Raw genomic sequence first — 26,768 nt, 5'->3', positions numbered from 1 at the left:
TTTTGTAATTGCACTATGAACATAGAATGAGGTATGTTCCTAATTTATTTTACTTTAATTTAGTTAGAGGGATGCAGTAATATCATTACAATAGTTTCGATATTTTTCGTGATATATCAATTTAATTATTTTTTGTTCGTATTTCGAATTCTATGGGTATGAGCAGATTGTTATATTATACCAATTAAAATGTTTTACAGGGATACTTTGAATTCTGTGAGTATGTACCTTTTATCCATGCTCTTTTTCTTCTTCTTTGGTCTATGCAGTAAAATGAAAAGCTGCATAACATAAAATTTTACAATAACAATTACATGGAACAGGCAGTTTGTGGTTAATGCTTTTACATCATAGTTTTTAGTACCTTGAAAATTTGAGCCTGATGCTAACTTAGGCACTTTAGCTATAATAATGATATTACTGCAAGCTAGGTTGAACTTCCTAAGCTAGGTTACAATCTACCATGATGCTTCTCAACAAAGTGGTGAAGGCCGATGAGAACCAAATTTTGCGAACCAACGATTCTGGTATGCATTAGGGGCTACTGCAGGCTGTTGCTTGTACGAAGACATTTCTGGTGCTGCGTAGCGCGAAAGATTAGCCTGGCCAAACTCTTCAAATCTGATGTTTGGTAATACTATGCCATTATTTCCTTGGAACTGTGATGAAGTGCATTGCTGCTGGACTATCTTCTGAGAACACAAGTCATCTCCTATTGGTATTTCACCAGTAAGAGTCTTGACTGCAAACATGAAGCAAGGATCTGCCCATATCTCGTCAGAAGGTAAGCCCACAGAGGGAGGAGTATTAACAGCAGGCCTGCTCGAACTAGAACCTGGGATATCATCCACTTTCTTTTCATTTATGACTGGAATTGTGCCGGTTAGAGTTTTTATTGCAAATTCTATGCAGGGGTCCGTCCAAAGATCACTTAAAGACGACTCAAGAACTATTTCACCTTTCTTATCGCCTTCACAGGTAGTGAGGACAGTTTTTCCAGGTTCAGCTGCAGAGGGCTTCTCTCGCTCCATTTGTGGTGAAGTAACAAGACTCTGTTGCTTTTTAATGGTCATACACCCAGTTTCTACCTTCTGGCTGATGGTAATAGCAGTTACTGCAGTTGCAACATGCTTACTGGTATTAATAAAATTCAAAGGGTTATCAGAGGTGGCAGCTTGTGTCCCCTCCTCCTGTCTTACTGAAGTTGGATGGGCTTGATTATTTGTTTGGAGCTTAAGAGATGTATCAGCTTTAATACCAGCAAGCCGTTTTGATGCTCTGCGAGGCAAGTTCATACCCTTTTTTCTTTTCTGCTGAATTGTTTTCTGGTCATGCTTTTCCACTCCATCTCGTGATGCCTTTTCTTGACTTTCTCCACTTACACGTTCTGAAACAACTTTACCATCATCTTCCTTTTTGTAATGTCCTCCACTTGCAGTATCCAAGACAACTTTGCCATCATGCTCCTTTTCTTGATGTTCTCCACTAGCAGGATCTGAAATAACTTTACCATCATCCTCCTTTTCTTGAGGTTCTCCACTTGCAGTATCCGAGACAACTTCACCATCATCTTCCTGTTCTTGATGTTCTCCACTTGCAGGATCTGAAACAACTTTACCAACATTCTCCTCTGCTGCGTTCTCTGCTACAGCATCTCCAAAACCTGCAATATTTCTCACTTCCAAATTAGGCGTTTTAATAAACTACTTCAAAACATTTGATATCTAGTGGCTGTATTTGAATTTTCATGACATGAAATGATATCTCTTTGACCCATCCAGAGGCTGCAGCATCAAAAGAATTTTAATTCCAACATATTAAAAGCATTTTCCCCAAGAATTTCAGCAATAAATTAATTCTTGAATTCACAAGGAAATTTGTACCGGAGGAATGGAAGGAAGCTTACAATAAATAGATGACTTAAGAGCATAAATACAACATTAAATACTCCATATGAAACAGAAACATTAGGAGTCTCCAAATACCTTCGAAGGATGACATACCGCCTTCTATGCAACTGGAATGCGCCATATGTTCAGCACCCAACTTCGGCTTCTGATTCAAATTAGCTTCCTTGCCGGATGCATCACTGTCTAGTGATATCTGCTTGTCAGCTTCGGCAGGAAACTAGCGAATACCAGAAACAAACAAAAATATTAGCTCATCAAGAATTACCATGGAGATTTGAAGCATGACTAAGTGGTTTGAATTCTTCCTTATTAGTTTTATGAGTGGAGTGTGCCCTGTGTGCAATGGGATTACAAATGAACAGTTTCAAATGATTATAATAAAGGGAGGTCATGAAGTTTAATTATCTGATGAAGAATGTACTCTATTAAGAGTCTGATCTCCACTAGTTTTATAAAGGAAAAGGAGACCAGACGATGCAACAGATCTGGAATCACCAACAGACATTTAGCATGACAAAAAGACAATGGAAAGAAATGACTCTTTTTTTGGAGGTTTCCCCTCAAAGTTGGATCAGCTAATATCCAGAACCTCACAAAGTTTCCTTGAGTTGGATGTAAACAGTTTGTTTACAGATGTTTAAATAAGCCTTGTATGGTATGAACAGGACATACTCTTTTTATGCCAAGTTGGTGAAAAAATATGAATACCACCACTTCCACTAACAGAGGTATCTAAATTCCAGTAATTTGAGGTGTAATTTCATCATATAATTTAATTTTCTTTGATACCATATTTCTTTACTAACTAATGACCTCCATAATCATTGTTAACAGGACGTCTTGGATTCTAACTAGCTTATGAAAACATATGGATTTTAACTATCAAAGTAAAGGATAATACCCGTAAATGAGAGTAAGCATGCAAAAAACATTCACTTACAGAAGAAGAAGGTTCTTCCAGTTTTAATGCATCAGGACATCGATCATTGGGCGTGGATTCAAACCTTCCCGGCTCTCTAGTTTCAAGGAACAGAGAAACTTGCTTCATAGAGCGGAAAGTCTGTCCGCTGACAGGATCAATATAATACTGCAAAGGCAATTAAGTAATCACATAAGTACATATTTCCAGTAGAATGCAACTGAAAGAGAAACCAAGGAGTAAGTTTGAACTTAAAATAGAGGTTAAGGATTTGCATTTCCAGTAATTGCTAAGCTGGTAGGCATTAAAATAACAAATAATAGGGAATTAGTACCGGATCTTTCCTGATTTTGCGCCCCTTTCTCCTGACCTTCATTTCCTTAATCCATCCTGGTGGCAACCCTTCTGATGCAGTCTTCTCAGTAAAACACTATATCGTTGAAAACAAAGAAACTGTAAGGGCCAATACAAAAGGAGAGAACTTCACATAAAGGAGGTTCCCCACACAAAAGGGGGAAAAGAAGGCTGCACTACATTGGTAGAAAATACAAATTAACCAATGAGACCTTTTCGGTGCCTTTCTTCTCCATTTCCTTCGTATTAGAACTCTTAGAAAAATTACTGTCAACACTGCTAAGATAGTGAAGAACGTCTGCCTTGGAGCAGAATTTGAGTCCTTTTGAGGGATCAATATACCACTACAATAAACACAACAGATAAGAGTCAGAAATACAGAAGTGCAGTTTAGTGGTTAAGAACCAGCAAGAAGGAGAGGAATAACAATATTATTCTTCAGTTTTCTATTCTTAAAAATGTGCATGGAATCAAGGTGAGAGCAGATACTTTTAAGACACCAAATTTCAGGAACTACCATTAGCAAACCATACATCCCCCTTTCAGAAGTTAAAATCAACAAAGCACTCACAGGACTATCAAGCGATAAATGTGTGCTGCTTCATAATGGCGCATTAGGAAGAAGACATAGCACAAGGAGGATAACTGCAAGTGGTGGTGTGAGAACTAGGTTGGCATGGATATGACGGATAGAAATGTTATAGGACTACACAGCTTCTTAATATATAAACATAATTCATTCTTTCCTTTCACTTTTTTCTAGAAAAGATAATTTACAATGGCATCACATTCAAGCAAAATTTCCGAACTTGGTATTTGCTATTTATAGCACAGATTGCAGTATGTAGTTTGTCCATTTTGGCATAGATAAAATGGTCCTCATAAGGACAAAATTAGAGTGACATGAGATAAGGGAAAAATATTTGAAGATGTAGAATCTTTTAGGATTTCTCTACAATATGTGTTATAAGATGGCAGACTCGGAAGCTGAGCTGACTCTCTGCCACACACCATTCAAAGAATCTTAAATTTTCTCCTTATTTTAAACAAAATGGAATGTCAAGTTCACTGGCATCTCCATACTCTTAAAACACCAAAAGCACAATAGGCACTTTATCTTCCAAAAAGGAAATAGCAGGTCACCAGAATCAATCAACATAAACACGCATCAATGTAAGAGACCAAAGCTCAGATTAAATACAACTTGAAGATGTGCACCATAATACCAATGTGGTGAATGGTAAAAGAAAATTTAAGGATTATAGAGTTAAGGTTTAAGATATACAAACAATTGAGGGCTGAAATTCAATTATAAGATGCTAGCAGACTGGCTTTGGGAAAAAAGAACATAAATACTATATTTGCAACAATTTTTTTTAATAGCAAATATCCTTTTTAGGGGATAAACATAAATACCCCTCCAAGTTGTCCCCTTTTTTCTAACTACACACCTAAGCTTTTAGGAATCTCATGATCCCCCTATCCTTATCCTAAGTGAAATTATTACCACCCTTCGAGGCCAAAACAAGATTTAAGCCAATTGGGCATAATTGACACACCATCCACCTCAGATTCATAGTCATTTCTCTTTCCAAATATTTTTTCCTACTTTTAGCCATTTATCAACCATTCTCTCTCCTCAATCTCTCTGTTGGGCCCAAGCTTTTAGAGAGGAAGACCATCGTCTTTACCCAAGAACTATCATATCAAATCTTCAACCTTAGGAGAGTACTTTTAAACCTTAGGAGATCACTTTTAATTTGAATCAGCCTTTTTATATAGCAGACAACATACAATTATTCTTAATACAATATAGGTGCAACTCCATAAAAGTTCTAACACTCTCCTCTCGGAAGAGAGGGCAAAAGTAGCAACAATGAAAATTAACAGAAATGGTAAGTCATTAATATTGGCAGCAGCATCTTTGTGGCAAAGATCATGGGAGAGAGATTCTTGAACTTGTGGCGAAGTTTGGAGACCGAGAATCATATCAATGGCCATGCTTCAGTTTTCTACGTTCAATTGTTGAAAGGGCAGAAAAATCTAGCATGTGGGATAGTTTAGGTAAGAGGACAAGATTCAAATGTGATGTAAGACACCATTGAAGAAAAAGAAAACTTTCACAGGATGGTTACAGTTTTCCAGTAGTCAAGAGGAGGCTACATAGGTGATCTAGGTTCTCGGGCACTTGTAGTTGACAAGGCTGGAGGCTTTTGTGTCAAAAATAAATATGGATTTAAGAGAAGTTTGAAGAGAAAGTTGGACTTTTGCTCCTTTAATGTCTTCCTCAGCAAAAGTTTGAAGAGGAAGTCACATTTTTTGTCCTTTTTTCTGCTCTCACACGATGTGCCTTAATGTGGGCAAATAAGCTTTTTTTTCCACATCTTCACTTAGGGTGGTAACAATTCCATTTTGGACAAATGTAGGAGGGTCATAGGTCCCCGACAAAGTTGGATGTGAAAATTCAGATAAATATTAAGGGGTTCTTGTATCATCCCATTTAAATAGCAGGGTAACGTATCTGGTCTAGTTGCTTAAAAAGGTTCCAGTATATGATCAATTTTAGGTGGTTTAAATAAACGTCAAAAGATTCAGAGACAGCGAATAAGGAAAAGAAAGAAAGAGAGAGAAAACAGAAGCATCAGACGTGAGAACTAGCATCATGCCAAGGACAAGACACGCGGCTTATGAACATAGAGAAAACAAATGTGAGAACCTAGCATCATACCAAGGACAAGACACGCGGCTTATGAACATAGAGAAAACAAATGTGAGAACCTAGCATCATTCGAAGGACAAGACATGCGACAGGTGAATACAGAGAAAGCAAAAACATCAGATGTGAGAACCTAGCATCATTCCAAGGACAAGACACACGGCTTGTGAACATAGAAAATCAAAAGCATCAGATGTGAGAACCTAGCATCATTCCAAGGACAAGACACATAAAACTAAGCTATCCCATCCATTATGTAATCTAACCATGGGAATTTAATCTTTACTATAGAGGAGATAAAAGTTGAGGACCAAGTCAAAATGGTGCCTCACTAAACTTGACATGCAATGGCTAACATATCACACTACTACAACTCCACAAGACCACCAACCCACTCCCCTCAAAAGTAAATATGGATTTAAAGAAATTCAAAAGCCAGAGACAGCCTGAGATGACTTTAAATAGACAGTGAAGATTCAAATAACCGACCCTAACTAGCTTGGAACTGAGGCATGGTTGTTATTGCTTAAGCCAGAGAAAATTTACTGGTCGGATATTAAAAATGATGCATAAAAAGCTAGCACTAAAGTTCAACCAATCACTAGAACTAGGACATTCATATAATTATATTGTCCAGGCATCACAAGGTTCAACAAACAAGTGCATGTTGAATTCTTTACCAACTTCAGCCATAAGCAAACTAGCATCTCTTCAGTTGAACCTTGTTTAAGAATACTAACTCCCAATACTTGCCCCCATTTTATTTTTTTTAACAGTGATGTCCGGATCAGCTTGCATGCAGCTCAACAAAGTGTCCCTTACAAAGTTCAATTACTTTGCCTTGTTTGTCTATACAGATGAAGCATGGCATCAAGCTTGCTAATTTATGCAACAAGCAGAAGAAACAAAGTAGTAACCCTTAGTTATACAACCAGGAAAGAGTTGGGGGAAGCAAAGTTGTGGTTTTGTATAATATTAGTACAGATTAAGCCAAGGATGACTGAAATTACATTTGCAGTTGGAAGATCAGAAATAAATAGAACAAAGAATCAATCTTTATCATCCCAAAAGCAAAATACATCAAAAACAAAGGGAAAATGTAAGATTAAGAAAGAGGAATGAGCAAGAAAGCACCTTTTCTTTCTTTCCTTTCTTGCGTGCTCTAACCTCTACCTTCCATCCAGCAGGAAGCCAATTGGGCAAAGCCCTTTTCTTCCCCATCTCACCTAAATTATCTACTAACCCCGCAAATTCAAATCAATCTCTAAGAACCCCCCAAAAAACAAGAAAACCAAATAAAGATGAAATCTTTAAGAACCCCCAAAACAAGAAAAACCAAATAAAGATAAAATCTTGCCAAGAACTGTCCTACCCCTTTTGCGAAGTGTGAAAATGTGTGTGTATGCTTAAGGGGAGGACACCAGTCCACCACTATGTTGTGTTGTCTTCTCTTTTCTTTGACTCCAACAGAGTAAAAAAAGTGCTGAGTAGGGCAAATGGGGACATCATGGGGTGGATGGGGTGGGGGTTAGAGAATCGGACAAATACCACGTGTCTGCCAAACTCTTCCTCAGTTTCAAAACTTGCAATTTGAGGCAAACCAAAACATCTTTATGATGATTCTTTAATCCGAAAAGAAGAAAAAGAAAAACTCTAGAAGTTACTGTTAGGTGTGTTTTCATTGTCCTTACACACTTCAATATTTTTTTTTTCCTTTTCTTGTTTAGCCTTATCTCAGCTCCATTAACGCAGCTGTCGGAGTCAGTGGACGGTCGGTTGGAAAATTCACACTTCAGAAGACTCATACTAATCGGATGTACAACTGCAGGGGCTAGTTTGATTTTAGTTATAACTTGGCGTTTTAATTTACAAGACACATTTTTTAATGAGGTCACATAAAAATTTAAAATTTGAAAAGTTTTTCTTTTAATTTCGTGCTGTTCAAATAATATCACATCACTTGAGACGGAAAAAAATATAAATAATTTGAGAGTTAAAATTTAGATTAGTTTATTTTATGTTTGGTAGGATTTTTTTTAATTTCAGAATTAGAAATTTCAATTTTATTTATATCATAATTGTGATATTATATCTATTTTATATATTATGTGAAATACTAGTTATGAGATTAATAATCCAGAATTAATTTAATTATTAAAATGGTATATTTCTCCTTTTCCATAACTCTTTTCGCAAAGTCATTTAAAAATATCTAGAATAAAATTGAAAAAATAAAAAATATATTATGATTTATCTAATTTAAACTTTTGTTATATTATATTTTACATATCTCATTCTTAATCCAATGATTCAAATATTTATTAACAAAAAATATATTCATTAACTAATTTTAGTATTAATATTTTTATTATTAATAATTTTAACACATATAACTTGTTCACGCTTCAACGAACCCTTCACAATGTATTTCTTTTGATATTTAACCCCACAAAAGAAAATACCACAAAGAAAAACGTGTGTATTTGTTTGATACTTAGAGGCCGTTTGGATTGGCTTATAAGCTGTTTTCAGCTTTTTTTAAATGTTTGGCTGACCAACTTAAAGTTATTTTGTGCTTAAACTAAGCTCAATAAATAGTTGTGTTTATATTGATGAACTTATTTTAAGCAGTTTATAAGTTGAAAACAGCTTATAAGTCAAAAAAAAATAGGTGTCAAAAAAAAATTGATCTGCACCTATTTTTTTTTTAATTTATTAAAAAAAAATCAATCCAAACAAACTATTAAGCCACAAATGAAAGGACAAAGAAAAGACTAATTTCGTGAGGACCCAATTTATTCATTTAACGAATTAGTTGTATGGTTCTAATTTCGTCAAAAAAATCACTTTTTCTTTAGAAAATATTTTGTTGAAAAATAAGTGTAGTTTTTACTTCATTCTTAATATTTAATAAGTCAAAAAATATTATTATTTCAAGAACATTTATATATATTCTAATAAAACATTGTGGCCCGGATGGGGTAGAGAGTGGGGGTGGGAATTGAGGATGTCGGGTGGATAGGTAGGAGTAGACAATGAATTTAAAATGTCATTTATGGAACTTATTTTTTCTACTTTCATTAGAGAAGTCATTTTCTTCATTTTTAAGGAGCTTATTTTTTAAAAAATATATATTTTCTAAAATATTTTAACCAATCAAACATAAAAAAAAAATTAATTGCACTAAACACACTCATAATCTTTACTTCTTACTGGTGTCCGGCTTGTCTTTACCCAAAAAAAAAAAAGGGAGAGATGGAAAAGAACAAAGGTTTGGATTACAAAATCCACACATTTTAGTTTTATGTGATACAATTAGGAGTATCAAATATTAAAATGATTACATATTGAAAGTTACATATAAATACAAATTAAAAAAACTAAACCTTAAAAATAATAGTATCTCGATCTGGACCATTTAATCGTGCACTATTTTTTAAGCCACGTTAACTTGCACTTACACTTCTCCAAAATCATCCTTTATCCATAGTTTGATTTTTCACTTACTGTTTGGAGTCTATATTAGAGCCTCGATTAAATTCGAATGGCGTGCTGTAAGATTCATTCGGGGGTAGCGTTCCCAATAGAATTTTCTCCATATCCAAAACTCAAATTCAAAATATCTAATTAAGAGTGAAACAGTTTCACCATTACATCTCAATCCGTAGTGGTGTTTATCCATAGTTAGTATGCCTAATAATTCCACCACTATCTTTCTTTCCTTACCCCAAATATTTCTTCACCAATAAATCAAAATGATCTAAAACATAAGTTCATAAAGATGAAAAAAAAAATTAAGCAATATCAAATAGTTGAGGTCCAAAATTGGACATTCTTGCTTCTTTTTTGGGCCATTTTTATAGAATTAATTTTTGAGAAAATTACGCGAGATGACAAACATTACTAGTTTATTATTTTATATGGGTATAGTTTTATTTTATTACTATTCGTGGGTATATTTTGCTGAGATTTGCTATAATTCGTTTGTATATTTTGCTATACAATTCATGCACTGCATTTGTATAATATGCTATACAATAGCGTTTGTATATTTCGCTATACAATTTGTGTACTGCGTTTGTATTATATGCTATACAATAGCGTTTGTATAATTCGCTATACAATTCGCAGTTTTTGTATAGTATTTGTATAATTCGCTATATAATTCGCAGTGTTTGTATATTTCGGTATATAAATAATTCATGAGTATAGCGTTTTTATAATCGCTACAACGTTTGTATAATTGCTACAGTGTTTGTATAACCCAAATGTAACAACATTTTTCTTTCAAATATAGTGCATATTGTTACGATCCGTCACTTGATCATGAAGAAGGGTGAAGAACCTAGAGTCTTGGAGAGGTTAGTGGAAGACTCTAGATTCTTGTAGAAACTTGTAGAGAAGTCTTGAAAGACTTGAAATTCTCTAGAGTGTGTAGAGAATTCTAGAGCAGGGACTTCTTTGTAAATATGGAAGGTTGTAATGACCCTGAAGGTCATTTTTGGAATTTTTATAAAATGACCATTTTACCCCTCCCTTTAGATGCCCAGAGTCATTTCTAATTGTTATCGGGTGTTGATTTTTAGAGAATCCTATGAAAAGTTAAGTCCTTGGAAATTTTGAGTTTTATAAGCTTTAAATATTAAAAAGTGGTATTTGGGATCAATCGGAGTTACGGGTCTCAGAACAGAATTCCGTCAATTCCAACAGCTCCGAAATATCAAAATCGGCTTAGGAGACTTTACGGAATCAGTTTTGGAGTTGTAACGATGATTTGAGGCCTTGAGTTGAGAATTTGAGGAACTTTAAGCCAAGGTTTGACTTTGGTCAACTTTTGGAGTTTTGATGCTCAGAATGGAATTATGACGACTCAATTGGATTCGGGAGATGGCTTTTGGTGTAGAAGAAGTGTTGGTTGAATTTTTAGAGGTCCCGAGTCCGCTTTGATATTTTGAAGGCCTAAGTTGGTTTAGTTGCGATTTTTTGAGTTTTGGATCAACGAGATCTCAAATTCAAATTCTGATGATTCCATCAGCTCCGGAATGACCAAATTAGGCTAGTAGCATTGTTGAAATGACTATCGAGAAAATCGATACGAGTTTGGGGCCATTTGATGGTTTTGACTTTGAAAGTTAGCCTATGATTGACTTTGGTCAACATTCTTGAAAAATGCGCTCGAATGAAAATTTTGTCAACGTGTTTAGTTCCAGAATGTCGATTTTGGTCTAGAACGATCCTTCGTTCGCTTTCCGAGGCTTCCGGACTAGTATCGAAGCCCGTTGTAGAATGTGGCTTAAAGTGACTCTTGGGTATGAGATCCACTTTTTATTAAAATAATCTCGTATGAGAATTTTGAATGCGCCATTGAGTCCAGAACGTCGAATTTAGTATGGTAGCATATTTGGTTTATTTTTATCGAATTCCGAACGAATTTCGAGCACCCCATCGGAGATTTTGGAAAATTCAAAATCTGAAAAGAAAAAAAAATGCAGCAGCAGCAGCCCCTTTTGTTTTTTGGGTTTTTCTCCAACTTTAAAATCCCATAACTTGAGCATTAGGGCTCCAAATTGGGTAGTTCAAAAGGCAAACTTGTCAGATTTTTCGTGGAGAACGCATTGGAGAGATTGAAAACTGATTTGGAGCATTCGATTCAGGTAAAAATCATAATTTTATTTGCAGCTGTGTCCATTTTCGGATTGAGTTTTTGAAGAACTTTGAGTAATTATTTTTTGACTTATATAATTCCGATTTTGGTGATTCAAGGGTCTAAATTCAAGAAAATTTTGTGAGAAATCTCGTGGTGATCTCATAAACACGAGGGGAAGCTTCGTTTGAGGTAAAAATGCATTTTTAGTTACTGATTTAGTCATTTTTGGAATGAAATTTTATGGAATTTTGGAAAAGTATATCTTGGTCAATATAACTCCATTTTGAGTGATTATTGAGGCTAAATTGTGGGATTTTTCTCAAGGATTGTCATAGTATAATTTTTTGGGGTTGAAAGAGTGTTTTTTAAAAAAAAATTGCTGATTTTGATGCTGCCATTTTTGGTCCTTTAGTCAGAATTTATGAGTTTTGGTTGCATGCTCATCCTGCATAATTTCCCACCCCGAATTATATTATAAATCTGATTTTTGAGCTCGGGGTGATGTTTGGAATCTATTTTGGGGGGTCAAATCTGGAATTTCGTATGCGTGTCCCATAATTCCTATTTTAGACCCAAACTTGGTCCGTCTCCAAAAATTATGAAATTAGTGTCTAAATGACTGTATTAACGTCGTGGTTCTATTTTTGACAGCGTGACAGCATTCTGAGGTAGTTCGTAAGGGAAAAACTCTGGTACAGTGATTTGGAGCTCGCATGTTTAGCTTAGGTAGGCTACGATTTACCTTTCTTTAGATTGAGTTGGAATGTGTGAAAGAATGTTAAAATAGTTGGAATTTGGGTTGGATAGTTTGATTGTATATTTTAGGTGTTAGAAATCATGCTTTAGGCTTGTTATCGGGTTTTTCGGATATTTAGAAGCATGTGTATCTTATCGTTATTTGTTAGTATTATAAGTAGAGTTGAATGAGCATGTTGTTGATACTGTGGGTTATGTTGGCCTTAGTATAGGATGTAAACTTTCTTTAGATGTCCCGGCATTGCTCCGGTGGACTTAGATCCTTGTATAATAGTGTAGCGGGCTAGTGTCTGGTAGTTTGACCCTAGTTAGGTGTTACCCTTGCTCTTAAAAATATCCTCATCTATAAATCGATATAATCATGACTTTCGTGATGCGTCGGCCACACTAGATTTCGTGATCATTGACTTTGGCTCCATTTCAAGTTTTGGCGGCATATCGGTTGACTCATTTGGGAAAAGATTTTTGGTGCTGTTGTATTCTAGTTGGGAAGTAGAATGTTTGGCATCATGGGATAAATTATCAATGAGCATCCGGATATCAAGTCCCGGCCTCCGTTCTAAACTATTGGGGAGCATCCGGGTACTCAGCCCCGGCCTCTACCGGCTTGCTAGTATGACGAGCATCCAGGTACCTAGTCTCGGCCTTGATCATACCAATGTATTACAGCGAGCATCTGGATACCCAATACCAACCTCGACTGCACTTATGTATTATGGCAAGCATCCGGGTACCTAGTCCTAGCCTTGGCCACTTTGAACATTTGGGTGAGTATCTGGGTCCCAGTCCCAGCCTCGACCCCTAAGTCACCACTAGATCGATTGACTCTTGGAGACTCTAGGTTTGAAAATAATATAGTACTTCGGCTCCTAACATTGCATATTCTTGGTACCTAGCCTTGGTAGTTGTAGTTATTTTGTGTACTCGGCGGGCTTATGGGGGTTCGTCTGAGTTTTTATTTAACTTACACACGAGTGTCTCGGCTGGGCTTATGGGGGACCAGTTGGGTATAGTTAGTTGTAGTTCTCATAGGTAGTACTCTTTCCTTCTTTTGATGCTTATGTTGACTCCTATTTAAGCTATTTCTCTTTTTCATATTGTTTTTACCTTTTCTGCTCAGTCGGCCTATGATTCCTACTAGGTACCTGTTGTCTTGGTACTCATACTACACTCTGCATCTACTTTCATGATGCAGGACCAAGCACCAGCTACTGTCGTGAATAGATCGAGCCTGTTGCAGTCAGCTTCGGAGACTAGGATGAGCACTTGGCGTTTTTGGATCATTCATGTCTCCTTCAGTATGGATGGCCTGTCTTTTGCCTTTTGAGACTAGTCAGTTGTTATATATATTTTCGGTCCACTTTCGGAACTTGTACTCGTCTTTTATTTTGTAGCCGCTCTGTACTTGTGACTTCCAGGTTTTGGGAGGGATCTTTAGTTATTTATATCATATTTTGGTTTACTTCCGCTTATTCTTTCTGCCTATCTTTATAATTCATCACTCTTGTTTAGTTTCTTCCCTCAAACCCATTACTCGAAGTTCCGAGTTGACGGGTTGGCTTACTTACTGGAGGGTTGTAGTAGGTGACATCATGACCTAAGGAATTGGGTCATGACAGACTTGTATAGCAATTTTTATTTACACTTGAGCCCCTTAGGAGTAGTATAAATAGAGGGGCATTCATTTGTAGCAAACCATCCAGAAATCAAGCATTCTTCCAAGTAATACAAAGCTTTCTTCATAAAATTTCTCTTGTCTTTCTTACAATCTAGCATTCCCTTAACGATCTAGTCTTAAAGGCTTACTTGAGCTTGCAAGATCTTGAAAGATTCGTGAGTAAGTTGTTAAGTGCCGCACAAAGGTCTTAGTTGAAGTCTAAGTCTATGACAACGTGTTATCAGAACAAGGTTCTACTAAGGGATATGGCAAGTGAGGGAGACATCAACGCCACTACCGCTACCAACGTCAAGCAAGATGTTGGAAGGAAGCACCGCAAGGGAAAGAAGAACTCTAAGAGAAATGAGAAGGTGCCGCTTGAGCCTACACCAAGCGGGCCCTAACATCCTACTCACCCTCGACCACGGAGGTGTGTGACAATGAGCAAGGTTAGGAGCCCGTAGACGTCATGCCCGGCATGGAGTAGATCACAAGGGTGGATGCTGCTCGGCAGGCCGTAGAGATTTTGGGCAAGCACTTGAACAAGTTCGACGGCAAGTTCAAGTCTCTAGAGGAATTCACCCTTGAGGAGAAAAACAAAATCCGGAAGGAGTTGGATGTGCGCAAGGCGGCCGAGTACGAGATGAAAGAGGCGATCACTTCCTTGGAGTTTCGGCTCATGGACGCGTTAAGATTGATAGAAACTATGAAGGCCGAGATGGCAACACTCAAGAGAGACGTGGAAGCTGGGATATGCATGACGTGCAGCGCTAATGGGGAGTCTAAGATTGAGGCTCCCAAGCCACCTATGTTCAAAGGTGCCAGTGATGCACAAGAAATGGAGAACCTCCTTTGGCACTTGGAGAATTACTTCAAGTGTAACAAAGTGAAGAACGACGATGCAAGGAGAAACATAGTCGTGCTATACCTTTCGGAGATGGCCATGTTGTGGTGGAAGCGCAAAAAGTCCATAATTGGGAAGGTTCTATACACCATCAACACCTAGGAGCAATTTCGGGACGAGTTTAAGAAGGCCTTATTTCCCAACAACGTCATCTATGAGGCCAAACGCAAGTTTTGGGAATTGAAGCAAACAGGTAGCATACGGGCCTATGTAAATGAGTTCACTACCCTTACTCTCAAAATCCCTAACCTCACGGATGAAGACATGCTCTTCCACTTCATGGATAGGCTGCAAAGTTGGGCTAAGACAGAGTTGGAGCGTCGCCAAGTCAGCACCATCGATAAGGCCATCACCCAAGATGAAGCCCTGATGACCTTTAGGCATGACAAAAGCAAGGGCAAAGAAACAAGGATTAGCCATGCCAAAAGTGAGGGAGATCATAATAAGGGTAAGAAGCAACACTCTCCCCTCAAGAGCCATTATGCCAATAATTCGCAGGAGGTTCGGACGACAGGGCTATGCCAAAAAGAAGGAGTAGACCACGAAGGGCAGTGGCTACTATATATGTGGAGTTCCTCACGGTTATGCTAGGTGAACGGAGATAGAGAACCTTGGTGCCATACTACGGGAGCAAAAGGACAAGGAAGTGGACTAAGGGCAAAGTTCGGGCACAACCCAGCTAGGCATGATCGGGCTATGTGGAGCCATCACGAAGCAAGTTGAGAAGGTGGGAGATTACTCTGCACAATATGTGGACATATCCATCAATGGACGGCCAGCTCATGCTATGGTGGACTCTGGAGCAGAAACCAACATCATGACCAAGATGGCAGCAACAAGGTTTGGGCTAAGTTATTCTCACGACCCAACCCCGTAGGACATGACTGGGTGCCCAAGCTGGACACTTGCGTATACACTTGTGAACCGTAAGTAAGCCTGTCTCCTGAGAGACCACGACTTATCTTTTAAGCAGCATAACACATAAGCCAACGAGGCTATCATGGCAAAGGGAATGTCCCAAAACATAAATCATATGAACATAATCGAACATACATACATACACAACCCGCCGTACCCCTGAATAAACAAATATATACATAGAAGGTTTGGTACCAAAAACTCGGTTTTGATTTGATGGAGCTTCTTCCCAACTTGCTGAGTGGAATCTTAAGCTAGCGGATCCCCGAAATGTGCGTCTATACCTGCGGGAATGAAATGCAGCCCCCCAGGAAAGAGGGGGTCAGTATGACATATGTACTGAGTATGTAAAGTATAAAACATCATAAGGAGGGCACAACTAACATAGGGATGTAGGGGACAAACATAACATTCACAAAACTATAGTACCTGCATCTTATAAATTGAAGTCGTGTATACTCTCATCAACCCTCTACCCGGCCTGCTAGGGGACTCGATGTTATAAATACATCATCTATCCTGATAGGCATATGTATATCATTAGCGCTGTGGAACATACAGCTCGATCCATGTATATAGCAAGTATATGTCGAGGAACGACGGCCCGATCCACATATCATGTAATAATGTCGAGGAACGACGGCCCGATCCGTATATTGTATAATAATGCCGAGGTACGACAGCCTGATCCGTATATCATATAGTGATGTCGAGGAATATACGACCCGATCTATATATAATGTAATATGCCGAGGAAAGTATGGCCCAATCCCTACATAGCAAAATATGCATATACTTGCATGTAAAACTTGACAACATATCAAACATCTCTCAACATATTATCATAAAGTATGTCTAAGAGCCTCTAGGTATATGAGCTTACACATCCAATCATTATTCAGTGCGTAGAAGGCTCGAGGGTCGTAGTTCAACTACTTTAAGACACCACTCAAGAGTGAGTACAAGTCATGAGTTATACTCGAAACCCATAAATGGAACCATCTCTAACTCATATCATACATCATTTCATTTACATTAAGCCATTTCAAGAGAAGGGAGGGATAGGCTTCATGTGTACTACTTTTTATCACGTAGAAGGCTTACAAGACAATAACTCACTATCACAGGAGTTTTAACATCAAGAAGTGAATAAGACTTACGAACCATACTCGGGGTTTTATGAATGAAATTATCCCCACAGTTCATACACTAACCACTTATGGATAAGACATGTCAAGAGAAAAGAAAGATAGCTTTACATACTTATTACTTTCCATCATATTGAAGACTTGAGAACGGTAGCTCAATTATTCCAAGAGTTCCAATTTAAGGGGTGAATAAGAATCAGGAGTCGTGCTCGAAGCTCATGAATAGAATTACCCCATAGTTGTCATTTGTTACTTATATCTAAGACATGCCAAAGGAAAGAAAGATAGGATTTACATACCTTTTATCGAGTAATCGTAACCACTCTTGCTTTGTTGCCTTCTAAACCTATTTAACACAAAGGTAATACTAACATTAATAACCTTCAACTTTCCATCTTCTCAAACCATCACTAAGCGTCCATAGGAATTATTTCCCTAGGTGCCTTTCTCAAGTAGTTTATTAATCGGCTAAGAAGTTAACGGAAATCGGGCAGCACTTCCCCTATAACTTGCCCTATTCGAATTTCCAATTACATCCTCAACCACTACATCCAACCAACAACAACAATCAGCAGCTCGTATACAAGTAAAACACTTCAATATTTCGCAATACAAACTCCAAATGACTCGCTTAAAACTACGATACAAAAACAAGGTTTTCAATCGTTAATTCGTAAAATCTTTAACCACGCGGAATGGAGGGTTAGGTGGATTCAACCAGAAGTAACAACACCTCTTTTTACCCACGTTCCATCCCTGCAACACGCCATAAAACTATCTCCAAAGACAACGCCACAATCACAACAACACTATACAACACTAATAACTTTAACTCGGCTAGAACGACTTTAATTTAGTTTGTTTCTAACGCCAAGCATACTTATACATTTTTCCTACTTAAAACTTCACGTAACATATCTAATACACTCCATAACAACATTATTAACTCCACTTTGAAAGGGAAGACCTTACCTTATCCAAAACTTGCCAAATCTAGCTTCGGAAGTTCCTTAACGTGCTAAAACTTTAGCGGACTATTTGTGGATGTTTGTTATCCCTTTAGTTCTGATCCAAACCAAAATTTTACATTAATAACACCTTAATTTCATCATGGTATACCCTAGATAATTAATTCACGGAACGAAAGTCAGAGGCTTACCTCAAATTGGCAAAAATCTGTGGCTGCCTTCTCTATTTTTCTCACGTTTTGCTCTTTTTTGTTGTGCTGATTTTTGGATGAAAATGACTTAATAGTCATTATAACATGTATATATCCCTTTTTGGAGAGTGACACATGTCATCCCCTAAGGGTGACATGTGTCACAACCTTAGGCAGCCACATCACCTCATGCGACCAATCACATGTTGCCACATGGCAGCGTGAGACCCACCTCAAGTAGGTATGTCACCTACTTGGTCCAAGTAGACTTAGTCCAAGTAGGTGCATCACCTGCTTGCTTCCGAGTAGGTGCTACGCCTCCTTCCGTCTCTTTCGTGAGTTTGTAATCTCGTCTTACTTTAGGAGCCTATGCAATCCTTGCCACGGAAGATCAACATGTACTCCAGTAGCTTAAGTATGTAATATGTCCATGTTGGTAGCTTACACAAGTAAGTCGAGTCCCACGACTTGTTATTTTATCCCCCAACTTATTTCAAATCCTTATAGCCCTATTTCCAACCACTCTTATGGGGCATCACGTTCTCCCTTCCTTAGAGTTATTTGATAATATTATAGATAATCTGGGTCATAGGGCAACCTTTAAGAAGCTTAAGAAGACATTCTAAAGTACAAAGGTATGGGGTATAACAGTTATGGGCTAAGCAACACCCGTCTAAAGACTGTCAATGCCCCACTGACTCCCGTGTGTGGAGTTGCTCATGGAGTGGACATCACGTTTGGCAAGTGGCAAAGTGAGACCAGCTTCACTGTCTCCCTCTTAGATATCTTTCATATAATACTTGGACAAGAATTCTTCCAACAGTACCATATAATGATCGATCCCTATCTCTAACAACTCTTGGTGATGGAGCGAGAGGGACCCTGCATGGTACCTCTAGTCAAGATACCGAAGAAGGAAGGATAAGCCCACCTGTCGGCCATGTAGCTTGTAAAAGGCCTAAAGAAGGGGGAGCCGACATTTGTAGCAACTATTGCGAGCTTGGATGAGGACAATGATGCTAAAGAGGCATTGCTACCTTGCATAGAGAAGGTTCTTGAAGAAAACAAGGATGTGATGCCCGAAGAGTTGCCGAGACACCTACCTCCGAGGTGTGAGGTAGACCACAGGATTGAGCTAGAGCCAGAAGCAAGATCGCCCGCATACCCGTCATACCGCATTGCTCTACCTAAGTTAAAGGAGATGAGGAAGCAGTTGAAGGAGCTCCTCGAGGCTGGTCATATCCGTCCATCCAAGGCACTATATGACGCACCGATATTATTTCAAAAGAAGAAAGATGGCTCGTTGTGCCTATGCATAGACTATCGGGCGCTCAACTAGGTGACCGTGAAGAACAAATATCCCATCCCGCTCATTGCCGACTTATTTGATAGACTTGGACAAGCCAAGTACTTCACCAATGTGGATCTAAGGAAAGGCTACTACCAGGTACGCATAGCGGAGGGAGATGAACCGAAGACAGCGTGTGTAATAAGGTACAGAGCTTACGAGTGGTTGGAGATGCCCTTCGACTTAACTAACGCACCCGCCACCTTTTGCATATTAATGAACAAGATCTTCCACCCCTACTTAGATCAGTTCGTGGTAGTCTACTTGGATGACATAGTCATTTATAGCAATACCTTGGAGGAGAACGTGAAGCATCTAAAGAAAGTATTCCAAGTCTTGCACGAGAATGAGCTCTTCATCAAGCGGGAGAAGTATGAGTTTTCCCAACATGAAGTGCACCTCTTGAGACATGTTATCAGCCAGAGAGAACTACGGATGAATGAGGCAAAAGTTCAGGCCATCAAGGAGTGGGAGACACCCATAAAGGTAACCAAACTTAGATCTTTTCTTAGACTTGCTAACTATTACCGTAGGTTCATAAATGCCTACTCCGCCAAAGCCGCTCCACTTACCGAGCTACTAAAGAAGAATAAACTGTGGGTTTAGAGCGAGGAGTACAGGAAGGCCTTCGAAGACCTCAAGGCTGTCGTGACAGAAGAGCCGATCCTAGCGTTGCTTGAATTCTCCAAGACATTCGAAGTGCATACGGATGCCTCTGACTATGCCATTGGAGGAGTATTGATGCAAAAGACGCACCCTATTGCCTTCGAGAGTCGCAAGCTGAACGAAATAGAACAATGGTACACCGTGCAGGAGAAGGAGATGACGACCATCATCCATTGCCTACGCACGTGGAGACACTACCTACTTGGCTCCAAGTTCATGGTCAAGACCGATAATGTGGCCACTAGCTACTTCCAATCATAAAAGAATCTCATGCTGAAGCAAGCTAGGTGGCAGGACTTTTTAGCGAAGTTCGACTATGAGCCAGAATATAAGCCAGGCAAAGGCAATGTTGTGGCTGATGCCCTGAGCAGGAAGTTCGAGCTAGCTGTCATCACTACAACACATTGTGACATCCAAGATGCAATCAAAGATGGTCTGCAGCACGATTCTGAGGCAAAAAGGCTTATGGAGTTAGCCGTTCAGGGCAACACAAGGCGCTTCTAGATAGAAGACGAACTCTTGCTTACCGTCGGGAGGAGGATCTATGTGCCAAAAGTCAGAACCATCAGGCGGCGGATCACGAAGGAAAGCCATGACACACTTTGGGCCGAGCATCCAAGGCAGCGTCGCATAAGGGCTTTGATTGAGGCAATCTACTACTGGTCACGTATGCGGGATGATATTGAGTGCTATGTGCAGACTTATCTTGTGTGCCAGCAAGACAAGGTGGAGCAGCGCCAACCAGGAGGGCTCTTGGAGTCGCTGCCCGTAGTGGAGTATCTATGGGAGAGCGTGACCATGGACTTCATCACTTGTCTTCCGAAGTTTGATAGGTACGAGACGATTATGGTCGTGGTGGACAGGTTTTTCAAGTATGCTAGCTTCATGCCCGCCGCGGCAAGTTGCACTACTAAGGAGGCGGCCAAACTATTTTTCAAAAATGTGGTGAAGTATTGGGGATTGCCAAGGCACATCATTAGCGACAGAGACCCATACTTCACCGGGAACTTTTGGAGAGAATTTTTTGAGATTCTTGGCACGAAATTGCATTTCTCCACTAGTTTCCACCCGCAGACAAACGGCCAGACGGAGCGAGTCAATGCCTTGCTAGAGTGCTACTTGAGGAACTTTGTGAGCTCCCATCAGAAAGATTGGGAGAGGCTACTAGACGTAGTCCAATTCTCATACAACCTGCAGCGGAATGAAGCCACAAGGAGGAAACCGTTTGAGCTAGCCACAGGCCAACAACCACAAACTCCACATTCACTATCGTCCGCATTCGAGGGCAAGAGTTTAGGGGCTTATCACATAGCCAAGGGCTTTGAAGAGCAGCTCGAGACTGCCAAGTCTTATTTGGACAAGTCAGCAAAGAAGATGAAGAAGTTTGCCAACCGCAAGCATCGTCCCATGAATTACAAAGTTGGAGACATGGTCTTGGTCAAGTTCAACTCAAGGCAATTTAAAGCATTGCGAGGCATGAATCAAAACTTGGTGCGAAAGTATGAGGGACCGTTCAGGATCGTTGCCAAGGTTGGCAAGATCTCATATAGTTTGGAGCTATCACCACATCTTAAGTTTCATCCTTTCTTCCATGCCAGTGTCCTCAAGCTGTTCTATGAGGACAAAGATGATCCTAGTCGAGGAGAATCAAGTCGGGCGCCACTCACTGTTACCGCCTCCCATGATCGAGAAATAGAGGCCATCATGGACTACCAAGCCAGGCGAAAATAGGGACAACAGGCCACTACTATGTTCTTAGTCCACTGGAAGGGACAATCTCCGGAGGAGGCCACCTGGGAGAGATATGAAGACCTGTGGCAGTTTAAAGACAAAATTTAGGGGTTCTTGCAGCAGCAGTGCGCCGCAGTCGTCGCCACATCAGGTGGGGGAGAATGTTACGGCCCTTGATCATGAAGAAGGGAGAAAAACCTAAAGTCTTGAAGAGGTTAGTGGAAGACTCTATAATCTTGTAGAAACTTGTAGAGAAGTCTTGAAAGACTTGGAATTCTCTAGAGTGTGTAGAGAATTCTAAAGCAGAGACTTCTTTGTAAATATGGAAGAACTTGTATAGCAAGTTTTATTTACACTTGAGCCCCTTAGGAGTAGTATAAATAGAGGGGGCATTCATTTGTAGCAAACCATCCAGAAATCAAGCATTCTTCCAAGTAATACAAAGCCTTCTTCATAAAACCTCCCTTGTCTTTCTTACAATCTAGCGTTCCCTTAGCGATCTAGTCTTAAAGGCTTACTTGAGCTTGCAAGATCGTGAAAGATTCGTGAGTAAGTTGTCAAGTGCCGCACGGAGGTTTTAGTTGAAGTCTAAATCCGTGACAATACACTATGTTAACGCGCATACAGTTTCAATGTATATACATTGATAGATTGTATATAAACAATATGCACGCACATACAAAAGTTGTGCTACAACTTAGATATACGTGTATCAAATATACATTTACTACGAAATATAAATATAATTATATTTTATAATTATTCAAAAGTATCCCTATAAAGAATAATTATGGAGGATAATAAGTTGTTTTAGATAATTTTTCTTTATATTTACTTGGGGATTAAAAGCATCACGAGATTGTTGTTGGTATTTTTTGGGGTTTCATATAGTTTGGTGGCCTTTTTTTAAAGCGGATTATTATTTGTTGTGTATATTTTGACCATAAATTAGTTGACTTACATAACTTTTCACTATAATTTCATCTAACGTTTTAGTGGACTAAAATTTAAGAAAATAAATGTTTTCTCATTTTTATTAATATTGTAGCAGGCCGTAGGATATCGTTTCCTCTTTGTATTATGACCACAGTAATCAAAACTGGCTATATATTTCATTATTAAATGGTAGGTCAAAAAGGAAATCTAAGGTCTTACAAATACATTTTACATAAACGAAAAATCTAGTTCATACAACTTATTCTACTTTTGAAAATTTTAATATCATGAGTATATACATTAACAAGGTAACTGAAAAACTGTATGCATCTCTAGTCTATCTAATACTACCAATTTCCTTCAGCAAGAATCCTTGATTTCTTAAGTACAAAATAAACAAATACTCACGACAACAATATTTGCTTGATAACGGTGGTGTCTGGATAGACTAGCTAGACATGTTCCATTAATTTGACTCTTTATTTAGAGTTTGTTCGAACTTCAATAGTTGAAATATTAATGAAATATTGATCACCTGGAACTAATTGGATCAAGATCAATTGTGAAGAGGGTTTGGTCCACTAGGGACTAATCTTCTTGACACTTTGTGTAATTTTTGCCCTTTTGCATAGTGAGGAATTGTTTTAAAGTACCTGAAAAAAGTTGAATAGAACTTCACTCTTATTCTTTCTTCATTTTCATCATAATCTGTTTCCTTGCAGCTGCATATTTGGACATTTCCCAAAAGAATTATTGTCAAAGTGATGAACAATAACAAATTGTATGATTGGATCCCCATTTATTGAAATAGATTCAAAAAGTGGATTTCTCTAAATGATGGAACTTGGATTGTTAATGTTGAATATGTATATATATATAGGGAATGATAAAGTTTAGTCAGAAAAAAAAAAGATTATAAGAAATCTTAGAATTTCAAGAAAATGGTTTAGCTATGCTTAAAGTCAAACACAGCATTTTGCAAGTAATTAGAGTTGACCTTTTACATAGCCAGCAGAAATATGTCCAATCACTTGGTTTGGTGCTCAACAACCCCATTAATTAAATGATTAAATATGCTCATATTAGTTTTGATCGTACATAGACTATTTATAGGATTAAATCAATTAGAAGATATATTATAGATGAATTCATCTAATAAGCGTTAATTAGTTACCTATAAGGCCATAATAAATGATAAGTAACGTGCTATAACATATTAAATAACATTATTAATATAAAATTTATTACATGACGGACGTACCAAATCGAAGGAATAACTAGGAATATATGAGTTCATATGTCAAACAACTAGGAACGAGATAAACATCATAAGTCTAAGCTCAAAATATTTTTATTATTATATAAAAGAAAATAAAAAGGTCTTCTCTTCTTTGCCAATTGCCATACATGATGCAGCGTATACATAATATATAAATATAATAGACATGGAAAAAATAACTTGAAATTCTAGCTTGTTCTTATTTGTGATTTAAGACTTTCAAAGAATTGAATATATATTATTAAAAATTGATTATTAAATCAAATACATAATGGTTGTCAACTCTTAATTAGAAACGCCAAGCTGATAATGTGGCATCTTGTGCAGGCTGCTCAATAATTTAATGTTAAAAAATAGGTAATGACAGTACAACGTCATTAATCAACGTGGCCACAAGTCTGATGTTGTATCAATATTTTGACCTTATATATAATTAACTCTAGCTTGATGCTTTCACTGATGTTGTCCATATGTTTTCGCTTTACTTAACAATTTTTTGATCTCTTACGAGTATAAAAAGGGAGTGCCGTGGGCGAAATAGCTTATGTTTATGCAGAGTTCGGAAAAAGTCTACGGGGGTGTGAAATAAACGATCAATTTTAATTATGAAAAGTATTAGTGATTGATTTTATGATTCAACTCCATAACATATATTATAAAGTGTAAACATCTTATTTATCTCTTTATTTTTTAAATCAAATATTAGTATACATTTTCCGACCATTTATTGGCATTTGGCACTAGCTAGGCTTGCTTGTGTGTTGTGTCCTCATTCATCTGTACTATTCCTATGCTATGACTGTGACAATGGCATGGATAATGACTGGGGGATCATAATTATAATGCTTAATTACATAACTCCATAATCAATTGTTGAATTAAAACTTTATGGCTAAAAAATATTACAAAATCCTTCAACTGCCACAATGACTCACCTTTATCCTATACCCCAAGATTCCTAGACTACAAGTTCTAGTAAGTTATTATAGCTAGCAAACAAGCTATGATTAATCTAATCTGCAACAAGTATAGGAACTCTTCCGTGAGAAAATGATCCTTTAACGTATGGGGGTTGGACTATTTTAGTCTTTTATATAAATCACATAGTCGAAATGATCAATGTATTGGGCAGGGAAAGGGTAGTTTTTTATTTCCTTACATGAGTTGCTGGTTAAACTTTACTAATTTTTACTTGCACCGTAACCTTAATTTAGGTTTAGGACTAAAATGATCACTTTTTTCAAGAACTATTTCGATTAGGCGGTATATATGAAGTAATAAAAGTATCAGTTTTCCATACATAATTAAGGATCATTACAGCTATGTAGTATGTATGAAGAAGCAAAATAGTCCAACCCCTGTTATCTATTTTCAAGCAACATTACTTTTGAGTTTTTGGTGTTCTGCAGCATTATGGATAAACAGCACAAATAACTATAGTTTGGCAAGTGAACTGCATAATTGTCAAGAAACATCCTAATAAAAGTTGGCTGATAAAGAGAAGAAAAGATCAATTCCATTTATCAAGCTGTACATACATGATAATTGGGCAAGTATACCACTTCAATGCAAACAGAACAGTAATATTCTCTGTATCGTAAAACGAAATATAAGTATATATGTTCAGTTGTGAAGAGGATTTGGTCCTCCAGGAACAACATGGTCTGTCGCTTCACCAGCATGAACTGAAACAAAATTCTTGCTGCCTCTTAGCTTTTCAGACTGATAAGCTGCACTTAAATGTCTGCAATCGGCGCAACGGAATGCTACTAGAACCAAAATCAAGACCAGGAGTAGAAGTGATGAAGTGGGAGGTTTCATGATTTAAGTAAAACAGAAATGTTTTTTTTATGAATGAAGATATATAAGAGGAGGAGACAGGCCTATTCAGGCTGTTTTGTATGTATTTGTAAGAAGGTGATTCAAGTCTATTTATAAAAGATCAGGCCACGTTCACAGAGGTAGATACAGACAACGTAGTGTATCAATCAAATGAAACTTGATTTAGACTTCAGATTGACCAAGTACTTATTCTTTCCTGTCTTATCTTTTCTTGTACTAGTGCTGCACAACTTGATCATATGTCGACTATTTCATTGAGTACATGCTACATCCTACCAACACAAGTATTGACTATTGAGTAACTCTGTCACCAAGGTTTAGGCAGATTGGAATAAACCACCACCTTCTGTATTTTGTCTTTGTTAGAATTTGGACCCAATCTTTCATGATTTTTCCTCACTTTATTGACAGCTAGACCACATGGGCTATTCGAAGAGCGAGAGAGTTAAAACAAGAATATGGTCTTGGAGTTATTACATAGGAAGCTCAAAGATGTGGTCCTAGCACAGGTGAACAGAAACTAACCGCCCTATCACTTTCGCGGGACATAGGGAATATGTTGTACTCCTCACAGGCATACCAGGTAAAGGGTAAAAGCTGCTAACAACATCATACTCTTGTACAAAGTCTTACACTCTTACTCTCATCTTACGAAGGTAGAAAGGCTAACAACCACATTGGAGGTTATATTATGATGTGTAAGGTCTCCAATTGTACTTGGAGATGTGAAATTTTTATTCTTGATAGTTGCTACCTATACTTCCACCAAATGTCCTTTCTTCCTACAGCCAAATGAGGAGAATGCTTCAAAAAGACAAGAAAGGGGAAGGGTGAGAGGGTTTTAGCTGTGGCTACCACAAGAATAGATGCACTTGAGA

At 37.9% G+C, this 26,768-nt stretch overlaps 1 protein-coding gene across 1 annotated transcript; it reads right to left on the bottom strand.

The window, feature by feature from the left end:
• Positions 1 to 269: 269 nt before the first annotated feature.
• On the bottom strand, positions 270 to 7,728 carry LOC129895340 (methyl-CpG-binding domain-containing protein 13). The gene is made up of 6 exons (XM_055971051.1): positions 7,034 to 7,728; positions 3,396 to 3,527; positions 3,164 to 3,259; positions 2,851 to 2,997; positions 1,986 to 2,127; positions 270 to 1,663 (listed from the first exon to the last, which is right to left on the bottom strand). The coding sequence occupies exons 1-6, from the start codon at positions 7,118 to 7,120 to the stop codon at positions 474 to 476; spliced, it is 1,794 nt and encodes a 597-aa protein (XP_055827026.1). The 5' UTR covers positions 7,121 to 7,728; the 3' UTR covers positions 270 to 473.
• Between the last annotated feature and the right edge of the window lie 19,040 nt (positions 7,729 to 26,768).

This window comes from Solanum dulcamara, chromosome 7 (genome assembly GCF_947179165.1).
Source record: "Solanum dulcamara chromosome 7, daSolDulc1.2, whole genome shotgun sequence".
Classification (NCBI taxonomy): domain Eukaryota; kingdom Viridiplantae; phylum Streptophyta; class Magnoliopsida; order Solanales; family Solanaceae; genus Solanum; species Solanum dulcamara.
Note: the sequence above shows the minus strand (reverse complement) of the source record. Positions and strands in the feature narration are given on the sequence as shown.